Below are 20,000 nucleotides of genomic sequence, written 5' to 3'. Positions count from 1 at the left end.
CCCATGGCAAACTGGTCCTAGGTGACAGGTCAGACAAAGTGTGATCCATAATAACCCCTATGAAGACACAAAAACAGGACTTGTGTACCCTGCCCGGAACAGGGTTACCGGGGCCCCACCCTGGAGCCAGGCCTGGGGGAGGGGCTCGCCAGCGAGCGTCTGGTGGCCAGGCATTTACTCATGGTGCCCGGCCGGGCCCAGCCCGAAGGAGTTACATGAGTCCCCCCTCCCATCGACCCACCACCAATGGGAGGGGCAGTAGTAGGGGTTCGGTGCGTTGTGGATCGGGCAGTGTCCGAAGGCGTGGGCCTTGGCGTTCTGATCCTCGGTTGCTGAAACTGGCTTTTGGAACTTGGAACGTTACCTCACTGGCAGGGAAGGAGCCTGAGTTGGTGCGCGAGGTTGAGAGATACCGGCTAGATATAGTCGGGCTCACCTCAACACACAGCTTGGGCTCTGGGTCCAATCTCCTTGAGAGGGGCTGGACTTTATTCTTTTCTGGAGTTGCCCATGGTGAGAGGCGGCGGGCAGGTGTGGGCTTTCTCATAGCCCCTCGACTCGGTGCCTGTATGTTGGGGTTTTCTCCGGTGGACGAGAGGGTAGCTTCCCTACGCCTTCGGGTTGGGGAACGGGTCCTGACTGTTGTCTGTGCTTATGCACCGAACAGCAGTTCAGAGTACCCAGCCTTCTTAGAGTCCTTGGGAAGGGTGCTTGAAAGTGCTCCTCCTGGAGACTCTATTGTCCTACTGGGGGACTTCAACGCTCACGTGGGCAATGACAGTGAGACCTGGAGGGGTATGATTGGGAGGAATGGCCTCTCTGATCTGAACCCGAGTGGTGTTCAGTTTTTGGACTTCTGTGCAAACCACAGTTTGTCCATCACGAACACCATGTTTGAACACAAGGATGTCCATAAGTGCACATGGCACCAGGACACCCTAGGCCGCTGTTCAATGATTGACTTTGTAGTCGTGTCATCGGACTTGCGGCCATGTGTTTTGGACACTCGGGTAAAGAGAGGAGCTGAGCTGTCAACTGATCACCACCTGGTGGTGAGTTGGATCAGGTGGTGGGGAAGATGCCGGTCAGACCAGGCAAGCCCAAACGCATAGTGAGGGTTTGCTGGGAACGTCTAGCAGAAGAACCTGCCAGATTGATCTTCAACTCACACCTCCGTCAGAACTTTGACCAGATATCGGGGGAGGTGGGGGACATTGACTCAGAATGGGCCATGTTCCGTTCCTCCATTGCTGAAGCGGCTGACTGTAGCTGTGGCCGTAAGGTAGTTGGTGCCTGTCGGGGCGGTAATCCTCGAACCCGGTGGTGGACACCCCAGGTGAGAGATGCCGTCAAGCTGAAGAAGGAGTCCTACCGGGCATGGTTGGCCTGTGGGACACCAGAGGCAGCTGGCAGGTATCGACAGGCCAAGCGATCTGCGGCTTCAGTTGTTGCCAAGGCAAAAACCCGTGTATGGGAGGAGTTTGGTGAGGCCTTGGAAACTGACTTTAAGTCGGCTCCGAAAAGATTCTGGCAAACCGTCAGGCGACTCAGAAGGGGAAAGCAGTGTGCCACTAGCACTGTATATAGTGGAGATGGTGTGCTGCTGACTTCGACTGAAGACGTCATTGGGCGGTGGAAGGAATACTTTGAGGACCTTCTCAATCCCACCGACACGTTCTCCAGTGAGGAGGCTGAGTCTGGGGACATGGGAATAGGCTTGTCCATTACTGAGGCCGAAGTCGCTAAGGTAGTTAAGAAGCTCCTTGGTGGCAAGGCTCCAGGGGTGGATGAGATCCGCCCTGAGTTCCTCAAGGCTCTGGATGTTGTGGGGCTGTCTTGGCTGACACGCCTTTTCAACATTGCGTGGACATCGGGGGCGGTGCCACTGGATTGGCAGACTGGGGTGGTGGTGCCTCTTTTAAAAAAGGGGACCGGAGGGTGTGTTCCAACTACAGGGGAATCACACTCCTCAGCCTCCCTGGCAAGGTCTATGCAGGGGTACTGGAGAAGAGAGTCCGGCTTATAGTCGAACCTCGGATCCAGGAGGAACAGTGCGGGTTCCGCCCTGGTCGTGGAACACTGGACCAACTCTTCACCCTCTCCAGGATTCTGGAGGGTTCATGGGAGTTTGCCCAACCAGTCCACATGTGCTTTGTGGATCTGGAGAAGGCATTCGACTGTGTTCCCCGGGGTATTCTGTGGGAGGTGCTTCGGGAGTACGGGGTACATGGCTCTTTGCTACGAGCCATTCAGGCCCTGTACAAACAAAGCTGGAGTTTGGTTCGCATAGCCGGCAGTAAGTCAGACTCGTTCCCAGTGAGAATTGGACTCCGTCAGGGCTGCCCTTTGTCACCGATTCTATTCATAATTTTTAAGGATAGAATTTCTAGGCGCAGTCAAGGGATGGAGGGTGTCCGGTTTGGTGACCTCAGGGTCACATCACTGCTGTTTGCAGATGATGTGGTCCTATTGGGGACATCAGGCCGCGAACTTCAGCTTTCGCTGGATCGGTTTGCAGCCGAGTGTGAAGCGGCTGAGATGAGAATCAGTACCTCTAAATCCGAGACCATGGTTCTCAGGCGGAAAAGGGTGGAGAGCCCTCTCTGGGTCGGGGATAGGCTCTTGCCTCAAGTGGAGGAGTTCAAGTATCTCGGGGTCTTGTTCACGAGTGATGGTACAAGGGAGCGGGAGATTGACAGGCGGATTGGTGCTGGGTCAGCAGTGATGCGGGCTCTTTACCGGTCTGTTGTGGTAAAGAAAGAGCTGAGCCATAAGGCAAGGCTCTCGATTTACCGGTCGATCTACGTTCCCACCCTCACCTATGGTCATGAGCTTTGGGTAATGACCGAAAGAATAAGATCGCGAATACAAGCGGCCGAAATGAGTTTCCTCCGCAGGGTGTCTGGACTCTCCCTTAGAGATAGGGTGAGAAGTTCAGTCATCCGGGAGGGACTCGGAGTAGAGCCGCTGCTTCTTCACGTCGAGAGGAGCCAGCTGAGGTGGTTCGGGCATCTGGTTAGGATGCCTCCTGGACGCCTCCCTCGGGAGGTGTCACAGGCGAGTCCACCTGGGAGGAGACCCCGGGGAAGACCCAGGACACGCTGGCGCGACTATATCGCCCAGCTGGCCTGGGAGCGCCTCGGAATCCCCCTTGGAGAGCTGGTGGAAGTGGCTGGGGAAAGGGAGGTCTGGGCTTCATTGCTTAGGATGCTGCCCCGAACCCCGGACAAGCGGAAGATAATGGATGGATGGATGGATGGATGGATTTTATTATCGACTTTTATCTCTGGGGTCACCTCAAACAGATGAGAAAATCCACAACACCACCTTCAGCACCGCATCATGGAGGCTTGTGACAGCATAAAGAATAAAATAAGATAAAACACTGTCCTGACTCACCCTGTATATGGATGTCAGCACCTGTATTTTATTATAATAATAATAATAATAATATTGCTTGTGTATTAAATGTACTTTCGTGTGCAAAAGTTTTGGTGCCCCTGGTCAAGTGACATTTTGTTAGTTTACACATCCTCCACAGAGAACACGCCTCTGCACATTTTCATGCACAATTACTGTTTATTTGCTGAAGTTAACACAAAATTTGGCCTGCCACATTTTTTCTAGCACATCCTCTCCCTATCATGTTTAAGCGTTTTAGACCGTGACAGTTTCAATGTCCATCTACTATGCTGCTAAGTAGCCTCCCATGAAACACTACTTTCAGATTGACTAATAAAGTCTGTGGAAAGCTTGATATCTGCGCTTGAGTCACACATTTGATCAGTCATGTAAACATAATAATCATAATATAATCATAATAAGCCATCCAAGAGGAATGAAAACTGAAACAAGCACTTTAAGAAGTCAGGATCACTTTGTTGGTCTTGTAGGTTAGCACTGCTAGCCTCTAGTTCTACCACAAAGCGAGGAGCCAGGCTTGATGTTATGAGTAGGTCATGTCTGGTGTGGCCTGTAGAGGTTGGTGTATGAGCTGCCCTGAAGTGGGTTTTTGAAGGACTGTGTGTGTGAGCTGACCTGAGGTCAGTGTTTTTGCTGAAATCTCTTTAGCTGGAAGTGCTGAATAATGCAGAGGGATCAGATCAGTTTCACTGAGAGCGCAGCTTTACTGAGCTGGAGGTACAGCAGCATTGATCCTGCAGCGCGGGGAGTTCAGAGTGTGTGTGTGTGTGTGTGTGTGTGTTTGTGTTCAGTATACTGTTACGTAAGACCCTCTGCAGTACTGTTACAGGTTCAGAAATCCACATTAACAGTGAGGGGACATGCTAAGCCACAAGATAACAATAATAAACAAATACTGAAATGTGTTAAAGGGAATCAGGTGTAGTAAGTTTGGTTAAAGGTGATAGTCACATATGTTAAAGGGGAATTCCGCTCTTTTCTAAATTTCTACATAATAATATTATTGAGATATAATGTCTTTCAAAGAGTCAATCAGGAAACGGTTCATTGTAGAGTCAATATCTCTATAGTGGTGGTGGTAGGAACCAGGTGTAACAATGTCCACAACACGAGTGCAGCCACTTTATTTATATATCCTTAATGACCAGTGAACTTCATATAGTGTTTATAAGTTTATATATGTCAAGAATTATGAAATAATGGTAAATTTGGTACAGTGTGCATTAAAAACAATGGAAACAACACTTCACATATCTGAATCCCATCAACACTGCTTTGGTCAATTCTTAATCTTAATTCTTAACAATTCTTAGTCCCTGCCAATTCCAGTCACTAGCTAGGTCTCCATTTAGTTGAAGTTGAACACAACTAAGTGTCAAACTGCTGCTAATGCAGAATAATTGGACAGCTCAACATGCTTGGAGGAGAACACCAACATCTGAAGGGGGAGGGGGGGGGGGGCAACCATCCTACACATCCAGTCACGGATGGCTGTGGCATCAGCAGGGACTGAACTCGCAATCTCCCAACAATGGGGTTGATACTTAAATGGTTGTGCTACTCAGGGTTTGATGAGCATCAAGGAATAACATGTGGGTGTTTGCGTTTGTGTTGTAGTTGCTGAGGGAGCTGAAGCACCCGAACGTCATAGCCCTGCAGAAAGTGTTTCTGTCCCACAGTGACCGCAAAGTGTGGCTTCTATTTGACTACGCCGAACACGACCTATGGGTGAGTACACACACTCAGCTTGGGGAGGACATAGACAAATGATTATCATCTGTAGAAGTATCAGAAAATAAATGATATCACACAATGTACTGCACTTGAAAAATACAGAGCCTAACCCAATGAATAGTAACAGTGTATACACTTAAAAACAGGTCAGATTTAGTAAGGCAATCATTTTATTTAGAACCATGAGTTCTGTAGCACCAAAAAGGGTTGTGCTGTTATTATGATGTCAAGCTTGTAACAATAGATGAACCCTTTTTCGTGCTAAATAGAACCATTTTCACAAAGGTTTTATATAGAACAACATACAACACATTCTCCATCAATGTGAAGAATTTTTCTACATTGCAAAGAACCATTTAGGAATGAAATAGTTCTATATAGGACTCCTGGATCTAAATAGAACCATTGTCTTTACTCAGGAGTCTTTGAAAAACTGTCTAAGTATGTAACAGCTTGTTGCTAGGGTGTTGCTAGCGGTTGCTATGGTATCTTACATGGTTGATAGGGTATTGTTAGGTGCTTGCTGTGGTATCCTAGATGGTTACTATATTGTTGCAAAGTAGTTACGGTTGTGTCCCAGTTGGTTGCTGGGGTGTTGCTAGGTGGTTGCTATTATACCCCAAGCAGTTCCTAGGGTGTTGCTATGGTGTCCGAGGTGATGGCTATTGAGGTTGGTAGGTGGCTGCTGGTGGTTGCTGTGATGGGTGCACAAACTCCTATTAGGAAAAACGGTTATTTAACAATGTTTGTACTAAAATAATACATCTAATCAAAAAGCTGTGTACACCGTCCTCGATCAGACTGAACGTTCTAGAGTTGGAATGGTGTTGATATCCAAAAAACATCATAACATCATAACAAAAATCATCAATTGCATCTCACTATGAATTGTTAATTACTGTCAATACAGATTTGCAGGAAATTGTGTCTGGCTCTCTACTCATTTAAAGTATTTTAATTACATGGTCAAATATCAAGTGTATTATAATGAGATATTAAAGATTTAGTCAACAATGTACAATTAAAAACTTTCTTAAATTCTTTTTTCCACCTAGTAATCCCATTAGCAATCACCTGGGATACCATAGCAACCATTTATCAACAACTTAGCAATCACATGGTCATACCATAATACCCACCTAGCAACACCCAAGCAACCCACTGGGACACCATAGCAACTACCCTGCAACACCTTAGCAACCATCTGGGATTCCACAGCAAGCACATACCAACACCCTAGCAACCATGTAAGATACCATAGCAACCACTTAGTAACACCCAAGATTTAAACATTTCCAAGTGAAAGTTACCAAGTATTTCCTGGGTTTGCTAGTTTTGTGAGAATGACCTTGAGAAAATATTCTCAATGTTTTTTTTCGCCTATGTTACTTTCTCAAGGTCTAAACCATGTTCACTGTAGAGTTTAAGCAAATGGCAGAAAGGTGAAAGTGGTCTCACCTTGCCTGATCACTTCTTTGTTTGTATTGAAGTTACCTTTTGTCTGACCACCTTAAGGTGATAACAATCCCCCCCCCCCTTATCTCTACCGCTACATCTCTATTCATAATCTCCTTCTACAATCCCTCCTTATCCCTCCTCAAACTCCTTTTCCTCCTCGTTCATCCCCCTTAGTTTTCAATGTATATAAGGTTGTTCCAAAATATTCTAGTTAGCCTGGACTGCAGACTGGACTGGTGACCAGACTAGACTGGTGACACACTGATGATCAAGCTGTGCCTCTGCATGCACTTGAATAAGACTAGACTCCTGATCCTGCTGATTGACTTTTGATGGACCATGCTATACCCATACTCTGTATGTGGAAATAAACTCCAGTCAGCACTGAAGCTCCAGTCTCCTGACTCTTCGTGTCAAATTTCTAACACCCCATTAATGTTGTGTGTTGTAGCACATAATAAAGTTCCACCGGGCGTCCAAGGCCAATAAGAAACCGATGCAGCTGCCCAGAGGCATGGTCAAGTCACTGCTCTACCAGATCCTGGATGGCATCCATTACCTCCACGCCAACTGGGTCCTGCACCGAGACCTGGTGAGCACATATACTCTTTCACACACAGAGGGTCTCACTTATACTGACACTGAAAAATTCAGATTCTGCCAGTAATATCAGCCAATTTAATTTAATATTAAAATGGTCTAAAATTAAGTCCAGTTGTTTTAGTTAAACAGTGCTTTACTGCTTGATTCGACTGTAAATTGCCAAATATAATTCAATTCTCAGTTGTCAGATACATTCAAATAAAGAGTAGAAACTTCCAGTCGTACGTAAGATAAATAATATAAATAACTTTAGGCCTCAAGTTTAGGATAAAGTAAGTAGCTGAGCGCTCACAATGATAAACTTTGAGAAAAGAGTACGTTTTAAGTACATCATGTTTCCTACTTAAAGGGAATTCCACCCCTTTCCGAGGAGTTCAGTAGTTTAGATGTAAACAAAATGGTTTAATGAGAAATGGTTTATTGTAGAGAAAATTATGGGCTCAGATATCTTTGCAGTGGTGGTGATAAGAACCAGGGGTCACAGAGTCTACAGTGCAATTATAGCCATTTTATTTACTATCCAGAATGACCAGTTAACTTACAGTGTCCTCTGTGTTTTTGAATGTAATGTTGTTGATGGCAAAATCATGTTAAACGTTATAAAAAATATACTTTTTAGTTCTGCGGACTATTGTCTGACAACACCCTGCCAGAATTTAATATGCATTTAATATGCAGAATATAATAGAAAAGGCCAAAGCCTTACAAAACTCACAACCATCGTCAAACAATGTAATAGGCAGATTATGACATGCAATGCTTCAGACGTCTTGTTCCTATCGCCACTCATCTGGAAGTTTCCCTAGAGCGGAGCATCTCACATGAAGCCACGACAAATTAATTTGATTATATCTGAGCCATTGAATTATGCAGAGCAAGTTAAGAAGTGGTGGAGTTCCCCCTTCACAAAAGCACCCGTCAGTTTCATAATAATCATTTCTGTTTCTGCATGTTATCACTGAGTTCGTTTACATGCACTTAATAAACTGATAACTGCAGAAGATCAGATTTTGTCAGTAATCTGGTCTACAACTTGGCTAATCAGAAAATGGGGGAGATTCCAGGTCTACAGGAGTCAGACAGTAATCAGATTTCTGCTTTGCAAGCAGCCAGTAAACTCGCAGAAGATAAGATAGAAGTACACATGACATAAAACACAAACTTCATGCCCCAACCTTTTTTTTTAACATCACTTTACCTGAAAATATGAGCGTACATCATCTAGAACAGAGGCCACTAATAGGTGGACCTTGGTCTAAGTCCAGACCCAGACGCTGTCCTATACGGACCTGGACCTATAAGTGATAAACTAGTGGGGTGGTCCTATTTTAATCGGCGTATCTTTTCTAGCCTTTACAGCCCCGCTTTAGCAAACTCACAGACCAATTGCATGCATTGTAAATATCACAGGTGGCGCTACTCAGCCAATCAGCTCTGTGCATTATGACGAGCACCGAGACTCGAGTGAGTGATGCACACAGGGGAGGGATGACGTGAGAAACAGCTGTCATTAAAATGAGAAAACTGTCAATAAATATTATTGAAATATCCATGAATTATACTTTATTTTATTTGGCATGCAGTTGTTGATGTATAAGATGTTGATATACCTACTAGGCTGCTTCAGTTTACAGTATATGGCACTGAATCATGGTGTAAGTAAGACCTTATGATGTTCTGGACCTTTGCTTCATCAAGAATGTAGTCAGATTTAGTGTTGAGCTGAAATCCAGCTCTTTTTCGTGTTTCTTATTCAGATTTCTTGACCGTACTCTCTTAGAAATCGAGTGTGCTGTTTACATGACCGTTTGAATAATCAGATAACTGCTGAAATCTGATTATGATCAGATTATTCAGTGCATGTAAACGGACACGGCGATCAGTGGGATTTTCTCCGATGCTGATACACTTGTGGAACCCTCAGAGTTTATCAGCTCATCTTGGTTGGGCCTCAGTTTCTTCTAATCAGCTACACATCTAAATTAAGCAGCGTATCCATAGAGATCTGTAACCATAACTAGGCATCCGTCGGCATGAAACACACAACAGACAAGTCCTAACATGCCCCACCAGACTGACCCGTGTGTCCTCCACCACGCCCACAAACTGCTGCGAGTCTCTCTGCTGTTCAGTGAGCGTTTAGTGGGGTGTGTACACATGCGTGTGTGTTGGGTTTGCGGTGTTGCTGGTCGTCGTTAATGAGACGTGTTTTAAATTGGTCACGCAGACGACTGAGCAGTAGAGCTCAGTCACCTTCACTGACTGTGTGATGAAGTCCATAAAACATCAAAGCTGACAAATGTTCAGTCTCTCTCTCTCTCTCTCTCTCTCTCTCTCTCTCTCTCTCTCACACACTCAAACACACACACACACACTCATTTTTTGAGTGAATGAGAAATTTCTCCCACACACACCCTCTCATTCACTGTTTTTTTTGCTCTCACTCTCACACTCTCACTCATTCACTCATTTTTGCTCTCTCTCGCTCTCACACTCACTCATTCACTCATTTTTTGCTCTCTCACACTCACTCTTTCATTCATTTTTGCTCTCACTCTCACTCTCACTCATTCACTCATTTCTTGCTCTCTCACACTCGTTTTTTGCTCTCTCTCACTCTTTCACTTGTTTTTTGCTCTCTCTCACTCTCTATCACACTCTCTCTGACACACACTCACATTCTTATTCTCTTATTTTTGCTCTCTCTCTCTCTCCCTCCCTCCCTCTCTCTCTCTCTCTCTCTCTCTCTCTCTCTCTCCCTCCCTCTCCCTCTCTCTCTCTCTCTCTCTCTCTCTCTCTGATATTGTATTGTCATATTGTTTTGTCCGCAGTACCTCTCGCTTTCTCACACACACAGTTCCTGTGAGATTGTGGGTTTTATTGTGTTCCCACGGGTGTATATGTGTGTGTGTGTGTGTGTGTGTGTGTGTGTGTGTGTGTAGTCCAGCTGCAAACCTGCTCTCCCTTTACACACTCTTATCAAGTGACCTCGGAGACTTAATCCACCGTCACATGATAAAAACTGTAGTTCATGTCTGTTTTTGTAAAATGACCAAGACGGACCAAAGTATGTGGAATTGAGTTAAAAGTTCCTTCCGCTTTGGCACATTTAATAAGTGAGTCACTAGTTATACATGAACCGCTGTCATTTCTTCTCCACACTAATTTTCAGATTTTTTTTTAATCTCACACATTCAGAGCTCAGTGTATGTAAATCAGTCATGTTGTTTGTCAACAATGCAAATTCCCATGTCAGAGTACACCAGAGATGAACTTCGAATGATGACGAAATTCATTTTTGTTTTTCAAGCCTATGACGCAAAACCGCTTATCGCAGCAAAAGCTGTTGAAATTGTTTTAAATTGTGAAATTTCTCTTTCAAAAAGCTTCACTGTTTAATAGATGACACATCTTTTAACTACTGTACAGCCGCGTGATACAGCCCTGATTCTTCTACCCGGACACAAATGTGTATTTCTGTCTTTGTGGGGAATTTCCATTGACCATTGACGTCTATATAACTGTAGCTATGTGCTGCACCACAATGTACTAACCTTAATGCCAGCGGTCAGCTCTTTCACCTATTCTAATAAAAGCTTCAGTTTGTGGTACTCGGTCACATGACTTTGGTCATGTGTCGCAACACCCAGCTATTCCTAGAAAGAGCAGAGCGGGCGCTCACTGGACTCCTCTGGCTACCATATGAACTCTAGGGTTTATTCACATTGGTCAGCATTCCAAACCCAACACGTCTGAGCTTTTCCATGAAAGCAAACTCCATGGAATCGGATCGGTTCATTTCTGATTTGGTTTCTTGTTCATATGCTCTCCAGGAAGTGATCACACACCAGAAGCTTGTGATTAGAGTCGGATTAGTGAATTTCAGAGTTTGTCTGTGTTCAGGAATACAGGACGGTATTGTTTGTTGCTCATGTGAGAATTAGTCTGAAGTGGATGACTGAAAATAGTGTGTCCTACAAAAAATGAAACCAGGGCTGCCCAAAGTGTAGCCCGCAGGCTGCATTTGGGCCATGAGGATGCCATGAGCAATAGTATAATACTGTAAAGCGTGCTTAACAAAACTTAAATTTGTAAGATTTAACATGATTTTTTCATTAAAATCTGAGGTATATTGCTTTATAATAATACATGACAGCTGTTTTGATGACTCATTTTCAAACTGGCAGAATAGCATTGTCATTGTGGTCAGTTCTGCCTCAGCAGCGCCCCATCTGGTTCAGCTCTGCTGTTGGTGCATGGGACGTGGGTCAGTACCAGAGTATGAATCTTTTCCTTCAGTCTTTTCTGCCTTTTTATACCAGCAATTATATCAAAACTCCATCAGCACTGCTGTGTCTGATCCACTTGTACCAGTGCAACACATGCTAACACACCACCAGAACCACGTCAGTGTTACTGCAGTGTTGAGAATGATCCACCACCCAAATAATACCAACTCGGTGGTGGTCCTTTGCAGGTTGACCATTGAGGAACAGGGTGAAAGGGGGGCAAAAGTATGCAGAGAAACAGATGGACTACAGTCTGTAACTGTAGAACTACAAAGTGCAGCTATATATATACACACTGCTCGAAAAAATAAAGGTAACACTCAAATAACACATCCTTGATCTGAATGAATGAAATATTCTCATTGAATACTTTGTTCTGTACAAAGTTGAATGTGCTAACAACAAAATCACACAAAAATCAATGGAGGCCTGGATTTGGAGTCACACACAAAATTAAAGTGGAAAAACACACGACAGGCTGATCCAACTTTGATGCAATGTCCTTAAAACAAGTCAAAATGAGGCTCAGTGTTGTGTGTGGCCTCCACGGGCCTGTATGACCTCCCTACAACGCCTGGGCAGCTCCTGATGAGGTGGCAGATGGTCTCCTGAGGGATCTCCTCCCAGACTTGGACTATGCTTGGCATCTGCCAACTCCTGGACAGTCTGTGGTGCAACGTGGCGTTGGTGGATGGAGCGAGACATGATGTCCCAGATGTGCTCAATCGGATTCAGGTCTGGGGAACGGGCAGGCCAGTCCATAGCTTCAATGCCTTCATCTTGCAGGAACTGCTGACACACTCCAGCCACATGAGGTCTAGCATTGTCCAGCATTAGGAGGAACCCAGGGCAAACCGCACCAGCATATGGTCTCACAAGGGGTCTGAGGATCTCATCTCGGTACCTAATGGCAGTCAGGCTACCTCTGGTGAGCACATGGAGGGCTGTGCGGCCCTCCAAAGAAATGTCACCCCACACCATGACTGACCCACTGCCAAACCGGTCATGCTGAAGGATGTTGCAGGCAGCAGATCGCTCTCCACGGCGTCTCCAGACTCTGTCACGTCTGTCACATGTGCTCAGTGTGAACCTGCTTTCATCTGTGAAGATCACAGGGCACCAGTGGCGAATTTGCCAATCCTGGTGTTCTCTGGCAAATGCCAAGCGTCCTGCACGGTGTTGGGCTGTGAGCACAACCCCCATCTGTGGACGTAGGGCCATCATACCATCCTCATGGAGTCGTTTTCTAACCGTTTGTGCAGACACATGCACATTTGTGGCCTGCTGGAGGTCATTTTGCAGGGCTCTGGCAGTGCTCCTCCTGTTCCTCCTTGCACAAAGGCGGAGGTAGCGGTCCTGCTGCTTGGTTGTTGCCCTCCTACAGCCTCTTCCACGTCTCCTGGTGTACTGGCCTGTCTCCTGGTAGCGCCTCCAGCCTCTGGACACTACGCTGACAGACACAGCAAACCTTCTTGCCACAGCTCGCATTGATGTGCCATCCTGGATGAGCTGCACTACCTGAGCCACTTGTGTGGGTTGTAGAGTCCGTCTCATGCTACCACGAGCGTGAAAGACCACCAACATTCAAAAGTGACCAAAACATCAGCCAGAAAGCAGAAAGGTACTGAGACCCCACATGCAGAACCACTCCTTTATTGAGTGTGTCTTGCTATTTGCCAATAATTTCCACTTGTTGTCTATTCCATTTGCACAACAGCTGTGAAATTGATTGTCAGTGTTGCTTCCTAAGTGGACAGTTTGATTTCACAGAAGTTTGATTTACTTGGAGTTATATTGTGTTGTTTAAGTGTTCCCTTTATTTTTTGAGCAGTGTATATATCTTATAACAAGGAGTTGTACATAATATTAATATAGTGAGATGTTATATTTTTCAGGCCTGTCCTCTTTAATAAAATGCTCTAATTTAAAAAGTGTCTTATGAGCTTCTGTGGCTTCCAGCCCTGAAACTATATCTGTAAAAATGACTGTAATATAACTGTAAAAATAAAAGGAACACGGAACAGCTGTGTCGAGGGGGCATGTTAAAGCCAACAGATGGAAGGATGTGTGGATTAGTAGGTGAATAGAGGGATGGCTGATTAGCTGGACGGAAATGTGGATTGTTAATCTGGGCCGGTGACTGTATTCCCAGATTAAGACATTGATGGATTAGCGGAGACGTGCTGCAGTCTGATCCGCGGCTGAGGGTCAGCCGAGGGTCAGTGCTGGACGTTTCTGCAGCGGTTTCATCCGTGTCTTCACTTCGTCATCCCTCCCCTCTTATGTAATCTCATCATCCCTTGCTTCCAGATGGTCGGTGGGTTAGGTTCTTTGATCTCTGGTTGGTCTCGACAATTGAGTGTCTGTGCTGGGGATGAAAGTTTTAGCCATTTATTTCTGTTCAAATGTTTTTGATACAAAAGAAAAAATAGAAGCTTGCAATTTTGGTTTACTGCATTCTCCTTGTGTAAAAGTATCACTTGGGCCAAATTCCATTTATTGATTTGACCCCTACCCCTGTTTTTGAGTGTCACCTTCACCCTTTGAACTGAGTGGTCAAGGGGTAGCAATTGAAATCTTCCTCTATGAAATGGGACCCTCAAATAAAGAAGAGCATTACTTAATTAAAAAACCACTCGCGGTTCTCTGTAGGTGACCCTGCCAGTCTGCAGTGATAGCAGAGGAGGGTACAGTTCAGCGACCTCACTGCTGGGCCACCACTAATTCTTAGGTGGTATGAAGCTGAAGTCAGTTTTTTTGGCATCTTTGCTCAAGGGCACATCAGTCACAGACTGTCGGCTCAGAGGATCGAACCGGTGACCTTCTGGCTGCAAGGCTGTTTCCTTAACCTCCAGCCCACAATTGCCCATAGAGGGGTATGGGTTACAGGGTAGGGAAGAGGGGTGAAAAGGGATTCAGCCTTACTTGCTATCACTTATTTAGTGTATTTATCTTTGTGCTTCAGGTAGGTTTGTGTGATTTCATACAGTAGCAGGTGAGCTACAGAGCAGCATGACATTACACTGTATAAACCTGTAATCTTTGCCATATTGGAGTTTATTACCAGCAGGATCGCATTACCATTCACACTTTTCCTCGAATGATAAAAAAAAGCAACATTATTTTTTTTCTTGCTTCAATATCTGGATGTCTGTTGTCTCTGTGGTTGGCATAGCAACACCCAAGCTGGCTGGACACACTTACAAAAATGAAATCGCTCCATTGTTGGTTTTAATTATTTTTTTTTTGTTGAAATTACAGAACTGAAGTCAATTCGAAATGTTGAGCTGTCACATTTACTTTGTAAGTGTTTGGCCAAAGTGTAAAGCTCACTGTCTTTCCCATTGGCTCCTGCCATCATCTATTTGCATATTGTTTCCCTTGCGTTGCTGTTGTCTTTCCACCGGGCCTACTTTCCATTCTATGTACATCTTTCTTGTCCTTCATGGTTAACTCCCTAGCCGCATTGTTGTTTTTGGCTGTGCAAGTTTCCATATTACTTAATTCTACAACAGCTTAGTAGCATAGTAACTGCACAGTACAATAATAACAAAAATATCATAATTTATCTCCAAACCTATGAACTTTTATGTTCTTTTTCTACTTAATTCATACATATTATTCACAGGAACATCTTAAAAGCTAGTTAACAGAGTTGTGTGGAGCCACTTGGCATAACATTTTTTAAGTGAATTCAACATTTCTTTTTTAGGTAATGCATAATATAATTAATCCAGTTCATTTAAATTTACTGAAATAATTGTAGTGTGATTTACTTGAATTTGTGCCCATTAATCAAGTATCATAGAAGCTACCAGGAATCACTTGACATGACGTTTTTAAGTAACCAACCCAAACCAAATCCAACGCTTCATTTTTTTGAGTGCAACTGTGCCTTTTAACAAACATCTGCAAAAGGCTGGTGTGATTGCAGGTTTTCATTCCAGTGCAGCCATACCAGCATACTTTGTGGATACCTTTGCCCTACCACTTAACCCTTAGCCCTCTTATATTAGATATAAACAGATGTATCATCAACCTTTAAGATGTCTTCACTTGCTAAGATGTCATTTTTCGCAGTGCAAGCACTTACACTGTTACTTCCTGTACTTGAGTACTTCAAAGTCTTTAACTCCAGTACTGCAGGAGTGTGCTGTGTCCACCACTGATCCGGAATCTCAGTCCAGTCAGTGAAGCTGTAATTTGCTGTTCAGTCCAGCTTCAGTGCAGAATCACTCTTTTATGAAATGGCTGTGATCTGAAAGACGGACTCGTGTAATGTACCGACTGTGATCCCTATCCAGGCCTCATTTATTCTCCTGTTTTGTTTTCCATTCTCAGCTTCCTGCCATTGTAGACTGAGATCTGCTACTGTTCCATCAGCAGCCTGCTGTGTGTGTGAGTGTGTGTGAGTGTGTGTGAGTGTGTGTGTAGTGTGTGTGTGTGTGTGTGTGTGTGTGTGTGTGTGTGTGTGTGCGTGTGCGCGCGTGTGTGGGTGTGTGTGTGTGTGTGTGTGTGTAGTGTGTGTGTGTGTGTGTGTGTGTGTGCTGATGTTTGTCCTTTCATTTTCTGCCTTTTCTGTCACAGGCTCCATGTGGTCTGTCTGTCATTCCCTATTTCAGTTTATTTGTAGTTGTTGATGGACAATTACAGTGTGATCTTATTAAGCCTATCCTTACGATATTGATCAGATCAATCACAAGCCATTCTCTCTCATTCTCACTCTCTCACTCTCTCACTCTCTCACTGTCTCATTCTCAGTCTCTTTTCTCTCTTTCTGTCTTTCTCGCTCTGTATTTCTCTCTCCCTTTCTTTTCTTCTCCCTCCACCTCTCTCTCTCTCTCTCTCTCTCTCTCTCTCTCTCTCTCTCTCTGTGGCTTCCCCTTACCCTCTTTCCTCTTTCTTTTTCTCCTATCTCTTTTTGTCTCTTTGCTCGGTTACTTATTTCTCTCTATAATGTCTTTCTCACTTTCTTTTTCTCTCTCCTTCTTTTTTTCTCCCTCTCTCTCTTTCACTCTTTCTCCCTTTCTGTTTTTCCCTTGTTCTTCCTCTCTCTCTCTCTCTCTCTCTCTCTCTCTCTCTTTTCTCTTTCTCTCTGTCCCTCCTGAGTCATGGTCCTCATTAAAAAGGCCCTTATATGTTCACTCAGTGTGTTACACACACACACACACACACACACACACAGACACACACACACACACACACACACTCCCTCGCCTCCCCTGAGCCATGGGACATACTTCTGTTCCCTCTTCTTCTTCACCACTCTGTCGTTTATTAGAGAGCGAGAGAGGAGAAAAAAGGAAAGTGAAGTGGAGGAGGGGCTGTTTCAGGGTGGCTCTCAAGGGAAGTTTTTATTTCTGTGGAGAGGTTTGGGGGTGGGGGGTGACGAGGGGCTATTTTTCATGCCTGCAGCACTTTGACTGTTATGCAACTTTCAACATTCTACTCAAAAGAGGACACATATGCACACACACGCATATATATGAACACATTTGCATCTGCAAGCACGTGCATCGTTATAATAGTCATAATAATAACTAGGGGTGTCAAACAAACATTTAATCACGATCAGTCGCATTTGTTTGTGACATTAATCATCATTAACCACATCAGTTTGTGTCATTAATCGTGATTAATCACATTTGTTTGAGTTGTTGATCGTGATTAAGTGCATTCAATTGTGTCATTAATCATGATTAATTGCATTCGTTTGAGATGATAAATGTGATTAATTTAGTTCGTTTTTGCCGTTAATTGTGATTAACCATGTTAGTTTGTGTTGTTAACTGTGATTAACTGGATTAGTTTGTCATTAAACACGATTAATCGATCGAGTTTGTGTCATTAATTAGGATTAATTGCACTAGTTTGTGATGTCAGTTGTGATTAACCATGCCAATTTGTTTAGTTAATCATGATTAACTGGATTAGTTTGTTGTTAATCGCAATGAATAGATTGAGTTTGTGTGATTAATTGCATTAGTTTGAGATGTTAATTCTGATTCACCGTGTTGATTTGTTTTGGTAATCATGATTAATTGCATTAGTTTGTGCCATTAATTGTGATTAACCATGTTAGTTTGTATTGATAACTGTGATTAACTGGATTAGTTTGTCATTAATCATGATTAATCGATTGAGATTGTGTCATAAATTGTGATTAATTGCCTTAGTTTGTGCCATTAATTGTGATTAACCATGTTAGTTTGTTTTGTTAATCGTGATTAACTGGATTAGTTTGTCATTAATCATGATAAATCAAATGAGCTTGTGTTCTTAACTATTATTTGCATTAGTTTGTGATGTTGCCTGTGATTAATCACATTAGTTTGTGCAGTTAATTGCAATTTACCGTGTTAGTTTGTGTTGTTAATCATGACTGACCTCATCAGTTTCTCTCTCGCTCTTATAATGCTATTTTGAAGGTAACTGGAGCTTTCCACTTTGCTGTTTAGGACCACAAGCAAACAAGCGAAAAATAGTTTGAATGTTCATGCCAAGGTTCATTAATCGATTAACAGGCTTACATGAGGCCTATATATATAAAGAGCGGTAGCAATAAAATATTTTACAGTGCTCTGATGAGCTGAGTTACACAACGCTTTGTTTAAGGCAGCCCCTAAGCATTTTGAGCTATGTCGAATAATAAGCAATAGCTGTTTTACCTAACAAAAATCCTGTGTGAATAGCTTTCTAGGATGAGGTCGATATGAGAAATGTACAAAATGAGTTGTGTTTTAAGGTAATTAACCAGTTGTATGTAGTTAGCTCACTAATGCTCCTAATGCTGTGACGGGGCAAGCTGCCGAATGTTCATTAGTTTTTTGAAGTGTACGTACATAAATGCAAACATACAAGTACATACGGCCACACTTCTCCATAGACCCCTCCCCTGCTCAGCGGCTCTTATGTAACCTGTGTGCATGTGTGCACGTGCAAATACATGTGCACATGTGCCTGAGAGAGTGTCTGTGTGTCTGAGACATCCATACTGCTGACAGTGCAGATGTATGGCTTCATTTTCAACCGCAGAGCAGCACATGCAGAAGTGTCCCCTGAAGCACTGCACTAGTATGTACACTCGGGTGTATTGAGCATGCAGAAATGCAAGGTATACTAAGTACAGCAAGACACTTCATTCGTATGGGCTGGCAATCAAGTTTCCCAGAATGGGGATTTTTTTCTCTTTCCTCCTGACCTTGTCTGACTGGCTTGTGGTCCTGCTTGTTCAGACACACTTTTTCAGTTCAGTCCACATATTTTCTATGGGATTCAGGTCAGGGCTTTGTGATGGCCACCTCAGTACTTTCCCTTTCTTGTCTTTATGCCATCTTGTGACAACTTTGAGGAATGTTTAGGATCATTGTCCTGCTGGCTGACCCAGTTGTGACCAAGATTAGACCTTCTGGCTAGTGTCTTGAGGTGTTGCATCAGTAATCCTGTGATTCCCACTTCTGCCTACTAGTTATCATGCGTTGACCTGTAATAGTAAGATAAAGCAACTGTAACTGTAAGTGTTACAGTAATGCCCCTGAGTCTTAAGTATAGGATTGAAATATAAGGGTTAAACTCTTGAAACGCCAAGCAGAAAGTTGTCCATTCGGGAATTGTTTTTCTGCCCAGTGTCTAGGTACATGTAGCTAAGCCAACTCTCTCTTTGGTTGAGCTGAAGAGAAGGTCGAACGAGACAAAGTGACTGAGGAATCAATTAGATTTTGGTTTCCAATAGGCAGGACCAATAACATGAGAAAAAACCTCACTTAAAGCCTCCTGGAAATCCCAGACATTTCACGGGATCCGAGCAGTTAGTGTTATAGTGTTTAAGTCTGGTCTTGGGTCTAGATCTCGAGACCAGTCTTGAGACTATAAACAATAGTGTTAGAAATAAAGGTACTGTGCAGGCATTTTTTGTACATCAAGGTACAAACAAGATGAATGTACCCTCAAAGGTACAGCAGTGGTTTTAAGGTACAACTGTGTACCTTAAATAAAGTTTTACAGATGAAAAGTACGTATTTGTATCTTTTCATAACCAAATGTTTTAAAACAGAGCAATAAAATAAAAAGCTCTGGAGACAAGACGGGGTGTGGAATCAGTACAACTTAGAAAATATAATTTCAGTTCATTATGGTGCAGTTATGTTCCCTGACTAAATGTACTGAGATGTACCCTTGAGGGACAAGAGGAGAATTGCCCCAGTGACAGTTTAGTACCTTTGTTGCTGAGAGTGTAGTGGTCCCTGTCTCATTTTGGTTTTGACATCATCTGGACTTGGTCTTGTCTCGGTCTCAGGGTAAGGTGGACTGTTTTCGAGGCCAGCCAAGTGCAGTGCTTCCGTTTCAGGTAACTGGACGCCGAATAATTACTCAATTTCAACAAAACCTAAAAATAAGACTCATCAGGGTTTCCCAAAATTCTGCACCTCGCAGCCCACACAAATGACCACAAAATCCTTCCTGGATTTAACCAATCACAGGTCTTGCTTTCAC

At 43.7% G+C, this 20,000-nt stretch overlaps 1 protein-coding gene across 1 annotated transcript in view; it reads left to right on the top strand.

Moving 5' to 3' along the window:
• Positions 1-20,000, top strand: part of cdk19 (cyclin-dependent kinase 19) — a 119,842-nt gene that overhangs the window by 42,762 nt on the left and 57,080 nt on the right. The window contains exons 3-4 of the mRNA XM_017697751.2: positions 5,041-5,151; positions 7,067-7,207. Of these exons, the coding sequence (XP_017553240.1) occupies positions 5,041-5,151; positions 7,067-7,207 (252 nt within the window). The remainder of the gene's footprint in view (positions 1-5,040; positions 5,152-7,066; positions 7,208-20,000) is intronic.

The sequence above is a fragment of the Pygocentrus nattereri genome, chromosome 4 (assembly GCF_015220715.1).
Source record: "Pygocentrus nattereri isolate fPygNat1 chromosome 4, fPygNat1.pri, whole genome shotgun sequence".
Lineage (NCBI taxonomy): Eukaryota > Metazoa > Chordata > Actinopteri > Characiformes > Serrasalmidae > Pygocentrus > Pygocentrus nattereri.
The sequence above is the reverse complement of the archived record's forward strand: the minus strand, read 5'-3'. Positions and strand labels throughout refer to the sequence as shown.